Source organism: Aegilops tauschii, chromosome 3, assembly GCF_002575655.3.
Source record: "Aegilops tauschii subsp. strangulata cultivar AL8/78 chromosome 3, Aet v6.0, whole genome shotgun sequence".
Taxonomy (NCBI): Eukaryota; Viridiplantae; Streptophyta; class Magnoliopsida; order Poales; family Poaceae; genus Aegilops; species Aegilops tauschii.
The window spans coordinates 7027229-7034684 of NC_053037.3; the positions used below are offsets into that span (position 1 = coordinate 7027229).

The following is a 7456-nucleotide window of genomic DNA, read 5'->3' on the forward strand; positions in this document are numbered from 1 at the left end:
TTGCTCGCGCTAGTCAGGTCCTGCGTCGCACCCGCAGCGCCGGCTCGTGCGCCGGCTCGTTAACGGATGTCCTCTGCCAGAAGGGTTTGCTCGCGCCAGCCAGGTCCTGCGTTGCACCGCAGCGCCGACTAATGCGCGGGGTGTCCTCTGCCAGACTGGTTCGCTCGCGCCAGCCGGATCCTGCGTCGCACACGCAGCACCGTCTCATGCGCGGGGTGCCCTCTGCCAAACTGGTTCACTCGCACCAGCTGGGTCCTGTGTCACATCCACAACTCCGGCTCACGTGCAGGGCTAACCTGTCAGGACCATACGCCCATGTCGGGATGGGTCACTCACGCCAGTCGTGTCCTGTGTCGCCTCCGCAGCGCCGGCTCCCACATGGGGCCAGCTTACCGGATCGTTGGCCCTGTGTCGGGTATGCGCATGCGGCACGCGTGGTGCAAGCCTAATGACCCAAATTGTCCGGCAAACGGTCACAAAGGCCTCACACACGGAAAAACCCGTGGGCTTTTTGGTCTTCTCATTGGGAAAATTGTGTTTGGTGGCTGCATAAATTGGCCCCATGCACGGACGTATCAGTGGGATTTTTGGTCTTCTCCTTAAGACAGTTGTGTTTGATGGCTGCATAAAGTGGCCCCACGCACGAATGCACCCGTGAGCTTTTCGGTCTTCTTCCTTAGAAGATTGCGTTTGGTGGCTGCATAGAAGGACGCAACCATAATTTCTTTTCCCATCTCGGACGCGTACACCCAGACGGCAGCTCCGGTGGGGGGTGTGGGGGGGGGGGGGGGGGGATGGCTTTCCATCTAAACTTGGAGCATGTAATCACCCAGCGCATGTGCTGACGGCTATCAATTGACGAAGCCGCGCTGAGTGCTAGACTTTATGGCCACCAGACCTTTCGCTTGATGTAACTTGTGTTGCGGCCGTCGACTTGGTCGGTCCTCGTAGTTTCGAATGCAAAGTGTTGTAGCTAAAAAAACATGCATTTGTGTAATCAAATCCCCTATTTGCCCAAACATTTTTAAAAAAAATCCAGATAAACTTGGGCTCCATTTTATTAATTTTTTGGACTAGAAAAGGTGCAAAAGGGTCCTGGCGTATGGAGAACGGAAACAGATCCTCTTTCTCCCTCGACAACCGCTGCTGCTAAAAAATCGCACAGCTCGACGGGACGGCAACTGGATTCAGAAGCAGCGAGCGCGAGCGGGAGCGGGAGCGGGAGATCTCGATCGACCGATCGTCCATCCATCCATCATGGACAAGGTGAATAACTCGCACGCATTTCTCTCTCTGATCCCTGCCCAGCATATCATCCGGCAACCGCCGCCGCGATTCACCGCGTGCAGTGCTGCATGGGGTTCGTGGGTTGCCCGCTTTAGGAGGAGGGCGGCGGTGGCCTGACGGAGGTGCGGAAGGGGACGCGGCACCGGCACCTCCGCTCAAGCTGCTGGAGGTGGCGGAGCTCGCCGCTGGTCGTGATTTCGAGGGGCGGCGTTGGCCGGAGGTTTAGGGTTTGGGGGCAAATTGAGTGAAGCGCGTGCGCTCACGTAATAGCCCCAATTTGGAGCGATTTTGCAGATTTCTATGGTCTGACTCTGATCCAAGATAATCCTGATTCGCCAGTTGGACATTTTGGCGTACGTATCCTGTATCAACCTTCGAAAATGGACCTTGAAATCTCTGAAGATCGATCATCTACCTGTTTTTTTTTTCTTCACTGCCTTAGCCATCTGTTGCATTTACTGATCAACAACTTTGCATTTTGCCGTGAGCAATCTGCAGAAGGCTGGTGCCGAAAGGGTCTCGGCGGAGGAGAACTGCTCCGGGAAGAAGGCTAAGGTTACGGCTGAGGTGACGAAGATCACTCTCAACGTAAACCCCAAGTTGCTGGAGTGCTCTGGTTGTTGCAGTCCGTTGGTTCCACCAATTTTTCAGGTGAAGGGGTCATGTGGTACAACCTAATATTCCCTTTTTCAATACTTGCTCCTTTTTAGTGAAGTCTTAACCCTGCCGAACTCCGTGTACAAGCTATTCTCGTTTGAAAGAATGTGGCTGGTCTGGATTTCACTAACTATCTCTCTCAACTATTGTTTCTGATAGTTTACTTGTAGCAAATATCTTCTTGCATCAGTTATGATCTCCTTGTAAGTATGTTGCTCGTAGAATTCTAAATTCTTCTTATTCTGATTCTTCTAGGAAATTTACTAAATTAAGATGTGGGCATATAGGCCACACCACCTTTCATTATGTGTTTGACGTTCTCTAGTCCATTTGGGTATTACGTTTCCCCTGTCGACGCTCTCTAGTCGATTTGAGTATGTATTTGTTCTCCTGTGGCTTGCTAATTGCCATGATAAGTGTTGATGATGCGTTGTCAGTCTTAGCCTCTCTGGATCACTGAGAGAACCCAGATTCAACAAACGGTTACTACCATGAAAGTCATATATATGCGCAGCAACAGAGTTTGAGCCTAAGGTTTGGAAAGCCATTACATGTGATACGTGAACTTTAAAATTTCTATGCTTTGTATCAAAATTTCTGTACATAGTGAGGCACAAATCTGGCAGCAGCGGTAATCCAGTACACTTGTGTTGTTTCAGTAACGCTTGTACAGTACGTTTTTGTTCTGTTTCAGTAACACCTGTATGTTCCTGTTTCTTTGTGTCTGCAGTGCGCAAATGGCCACATCACATGCTTAAAGTGTTGCGCCGATCTGAAGCAACGTAGTTGCGGCTTGTGTGCCTCGGAGCGCACCGGCTGCCACGTCTGGGGGCGCATCCTCGGCGGCCTGACCATGCCGTGCTCGTTCAAGGAGCACGGGTGCACCGAGACGATCCCGTTCACGGAGAAGCTAGCCCATGAAGAGTCCTGCCTCCATGCCCCATGCCACTGTCCCATCGCTGGCTCCCGCCCCTACCGTGGACGGTCCCTGCGCGACCACATCAACATGGAGCACGCTACAATCCAGTACACCCGTGTCACAGCCAGCAGCCTCTCCCCCCTGAGCATGCGCAACGACGAGCCAGCCCGCCTGGTGTCCCTCGGCAGCAGGGCGGTGTTTCTCCTTGTGGTCGACCGCAGCATCCCATCGGGGCGTGCACTGTCGGTGATCCACCTCGTGAGTGACCCGATAGAAAAGGAGGATTTCAAGTACAAGATCGAAGTGCATACGCGGATTGGCATTCTCTCTGTGTCCGGCAGCAAGACACCGAGCGTCGGGCGGCTGACGACGACGTACCAGGCGGGTGCGTCGCTGCTCGTCTCGGACATTGTGTGGTCTCCCCAGGATTCTCCCGTGTACCTCGAGCTGAAATGAATCTAGAGAAGGAAGCTGGGACCACATGTTTTCCCGTTTCTGAGAGGCACAGAGGAAACAAACCTGTGCCTCCACGAGAAATAAATATGTTCCTCTCGTAGAAGCAAATCCGTGTCTCTTGCGAAAGCCAAAAAAAATGTTTTTTTCCTTTTCGAGTGGCACAATTGTGTCTCTTGCAGAAGCAACTTGTGCCTCTCGCGGAAGCAGAAATACCCTTTTTTCAGCACAAAAGGTTTTTGTTCGGAAATTTTCTTTTTGTCCAAAACCTAGGAAAAATTGGGCAAAACAAAAAAAAATCTAAAACTTGAAAACACAAACAGAAAAATAAAATAAAAAAATCACAAGGGAGCGCCCAGCACGTGGTGCGCTCTCAGCCCACCAAAAGTGATTCCTTGATTAGTTGCTCTCCCGTCGTCTTCATCCTCTCTACGCTCCTTCTCTTCCTTCTCTAACCTCCTTCCCTAAAGTCAAAATCATTGTTCTCTTCCCCACTTTAATACTCTCTGTTTTTATATACAAGGCCACTTTGTTTTTCATGTCAAACTTTGACTTATAATTTTGGTCAACAAACTATGGGTTATATGTCATCAAAATATATTATCAAAAAGTTCTTTGTAATGTGCATCTAATGACACATGACTCACATTTTCGTATCGTGCAATCCATAATATTTATATGTATATGCGGTTTAGAAATAGGATATTTGTTCTATAGGCATGGTTTAGTTGTTTCGGGTTTAGAAGTTAGAACTAGGTACAAGAACCTTCAAATGGTGAATTTAATCAGACACGGGTCTTAACCTTTTTTTTTATGTTGGCAATGGCGGGCAATGGGCCAGAGGTGTGTAGGCCCGGTTGCCCGATGCCGACCTTTTGCAGATTTAGATTTGAATCCAAAGCCACCCCTCAAAAAAAAATTGAATCCAAAGCCGAGACGGTACCGTGTTGCGCTCCTCCGCCATCTTGTGCATAACAAGGGTGGCCCGGCCGGAATCTGGAAACTCTGATTGATCCGTGCTCCCTGCTTCTGCTTCCAGATGGCGCTGAAGGAGGGCCTCGTCAGGTTCAGGCTGCAGCAGGAGAGGAACCAGGCGGCTCTATCCGCCCTCCCTGCTTCTTTGCTACGACCTGACGGCGACAATCTATGGCTTTTGTTGGAACCGACGATATTTTTTTGCAGGAACCATGTTTTTCTTTTGTCGGAAGCATGATTTTTATGTTTTGTTGGGATCACTTCATTGTTTCTGCGCCCCATTGCCATTTTTGTGTTTTGCTGGAACAATGGCAAACAAATGCTACCACGGTCTGAAACTGGCGACGAGCAGTTGGGATCAGTGGGGGTGATTTTTCGTGGCCGGCGGCAACAATGTTGAGATGGTTTGCAACCAGGGGAAGGAAGCTGGACCGTGTTTTCCCCTTTCCGAGAGGCACAGAGGAAGCAAACATGTGCCTCATGAGAAGTAAATATGTTCCTCTCGCAAAAGCAAATATGTACCTCTCGCGAAAGCCAAAAAAAATATGTTTTCTCCTTTTACGAAAGGCACAATTATGCCACTCACAGAAGCAAACTTGTGCCTCTCACGGAAGCAAAAAGACCCAATTTTTTCCAACACAAAAGGTATTTGTTCCGAAATTTTATTTTTGTTCAAAACCTAGAAAAAATCGGGCAAAACCAAAAAAAACATGTAAAACTTGAGAGTACAAAAAAAAAAAAAATTCACAAGGGAGCGGCTAGCACGTGGTGCGCTCTCAGCCCACCAAAAGTGACCCTTGCCGGGCTCCCGCAAGGGGTACCCCTTGATTAGTTGCTCTCCAGTCTTCTTCATCTTCTCTACACTCCTTCCTCTTCTTCCTTCTCTAACCCCCTTCCCTAAAGTCCAAATCATTGTTCTCTTCCCCATTTTAATACTCTCTCCGTTTTTATATACAAGGGCACTTTGTTTTTCATGTCAAACTTTGACTTATAATTTTGGTCAACAAAATATGGGTTATATGTCATCAAAATATATTATTGACAGGTTCTTTGAAATGCGGCCAAAAGAGACTAGCACCGCGAGGAAGTTGGCCGCCGGAGCACAGATCAGATTCTCCGACGACACCGCGCGGCTACAGAAGATCAACCAAGTGAGGACGTCCGCCGTCGGAAAACAGATCAGAGATGTGATCGCGCTGCTCGAGAGGACGAGGGAACCTCTCACGCTGCACCAGATCAACGAGAAAACCTACGTCGACATCGACGGCAACGGCGCCGTCGCCGAGAGCCTGAGGAACAACGCCAAGGTGCGCTTCGACGGCGAGTGCTACTCGTACAAGCGCACGCACGACGTCAGGGGCAAAGACGAGCTGCTCTCGCTGATCAGAACCTTCCCCGACGGCCTCCCGGCGTCGGAGGTGGAGGACGCATATCCATCCGTGCTGGAAGACCTGCAGGCCCTGAAATCTTCAGGCGACATCTACTTGCTGTCGGTCCAGAGAACTAATGTTTTCTTCTGAAACTATGGAGTTACTATCTAAGACTACAATCCAGTTTCAATGGTCAAGATTGGCTAATCCTACAATGAATCTTATTGAAGAAACCTAAGGTCGACAAAAGTGGCATTTTAACTCTGAAAAATTGAACAGCCAACATACTCAGGATGTGAAAAGCCTGGTGTAGGTTCAGTGTTAGTGAATTCCACTGTCTACCTCGTAAGATGGCACAAGTGACAGAAAATACCCTGTGTAGTTTCTTCTGAGGGGTCATTTATTGTGTAATTCCTTTCAACGGTTTCAGGCAAATTATTTTGCCCCGAGTACAAACACTGCTCTGCAATCAGATAGAACATCACTACAGTTCCAAAAACAGAGATCTATCAAACGAACACAGGTGCCACACGTCCAAAAACCGAGACTTAGAAGTACTCACCTGTCAAAAGCTGGACGCAACAAACTGAGATGACACCGCGAAGGGGCACCAGCATCATGTTAACAAGTAACAAGTTCCCCATCTTCGCCCACCAGGACGGTTGGTCCCAGTTTGATGTGGACTTGTGGATGTCGATCAACTTCGATGGATTCCGTCACATGTGAATTGATATGCTTAAATTAACTTGAATGCTAATTGTGAATGACAAAAATACAACCAAAATGATGAACAGCATGCTAATTGTGAAGTATGAACAGTATGCATATTTACTTCTGATGCTGTTCTGAACTTCTGACCAGACCTGACGGATTGTACATATGCCATCAAAGTGGTTAAAGCCAATTTTCATACAAACCACCCTACCTCCCCTACTGCAAAAATAGATAAATATCAATACTTCCAGGAATACAGTATTCTTTCCCTTGTTTATGGTTTCTGAGCAATGATGAGCTTAACGCTTCAGTTGTCCATCTATATTCGATTTCTTGACCAACCAGTGATTGCTAGAGAACAGGATACTCCCCATTTGGGGATCCGAACAATGATGACCAGAAAGATTTTACAACTCATAAATGGACTGAAGGCAACAAAAATTGCTGAAATTTTTACTGATTTATTGGGCATCTGGGCTAATGTTTACGCCTGATTTTATTCTAATTGTTCAGAGATGTCAACCTTGACTTGCAACTTGCCACTACAAAACCACAGGTCCAAAACCTGGCACTTACGTTCCATTCCAGGATCAAATCAATAACTGAGTTTTGCTCTAAAAAAATCAATAACTGAGTTTTGTTTTTGCGACTACGGCAGAAATAAATTGGCACCGTCCTTCCTGAAGGAGTTTGTGGGGTTTCAGTAGTACAGCACGTACAGATGAACCAACAACAGGGACAGGGTGTACCTGGAAGATGGGAGGCTGCAGGGGATGGAAGCAGATGGGGCAGTCGAGGATGCCAAGGTTCATGGTGACAATGACAGCAGCCACCGCAACCTTCCTCCTCTCCCCGACACCGCCCTCCTTTAACTCTTTCTCCTGCGGCTGCTGCACTCCCATACCTTCATCCCTTCCTTCCGGCAGGGAAAAGCACTGGAACTTAGCGACAGGGAACAGCGGCTGTCGAGCCCCATCTTTCTTCTTTCCCGCCGGAAGGAAGAGAGAGTACCAAGTGCTATGAGACTGAAGAAAAATTGTGTGAAACACAAACACACATGGGAGCAACTACACCGGTAGCA

The 7456-nt window shown here is 48.3% G+C and overlaps 2 protein-coding genes across 2 annotated transcripts; both read left to right on the plus strand.

The window, feature by feature from the left end:
* Window positions 1-315: 315 nt before the first annotated feature.
* On the plus strand, window positions 316-3621 carry LOC120975467 (putative E3 ubiquitin-protein ligase SINA-like 9). Its single transcript, XM_040402043.2, has 4 exons — window positions 316-415; window positions 1383-1507; window positions 1786-1938; window positions 2675-3621. Exons 1-4 carry the CDS (start codon window positions 316-318, stop codon window positions 3317-3319), a joined length of 1023 nt encoding a protein of 340 aa, XP_040257977.2. The 3' UTR covers window positions 3320-3621.
* A 517-nt stretch (window positions 3622-4138) lies between these two features.
* On the plus strand, window positions 4139-6358 carry LOC109771691 (uncharacterized). Its single transcript, XM_020330391.2, has 3 exons — window positions 4139-4159; window positions 4356-4471; window positions 5337-6358. The coding sequence occupies exons 1-3, from the start codon at window positions 4139-4141 to the stop codon at window positions 5809-5811; spliced, it is 612 nt and encodes a 203-aa protein (XP_020185980.1). The 3' UTR covers window positions 5812-6358.
* The last annotated feature ends 1098 nt before the right edge of the window (window positions 6359-7456 follow it).

Coding starts and splice junctions, on each gene's coding strand:
- LOC120975467 (XM_040402043.2), top strand. CDS start 316: ATGTCGGGATGGGTCACTCACGCCAGTCGTGTCCTGTGTCGCCTCCGC. Junction 1,508..1,785: donor AGGGGCGGCGTTGGCCGGAG/GTTTAGGGTTTG, acceptor AGCAATCTGCAG/AAGGCTGGTGCCGAAAGGGT. Junction 1,939..2,674: donor TGGTTCCACCAATTTTTCAG/GTGAAGGGGTCA, acceptor TTGTGTCTGCAG/TGCGCAAATGGCCACATCAC.
- LOC109771691 (XM_020330391.2), top strand. CDS start 4,139: ATGGCGGGCAATGGGCCAGAG. Junction 4,160..4,355: donor TGGCGGGCAATGGGCCAGAG/GTGTGTAGGCCC, acceptor TTCTGCTTCCAG/ATGGCGCTGAAGGAGGGCCT. Junction 4,472..5,336: donor GGCGACAATCTATGGCTTTT/GTTGGAACCGAC, acceptor TATTATTGACAG/GTTCTTTGAAATGCGGCCAA.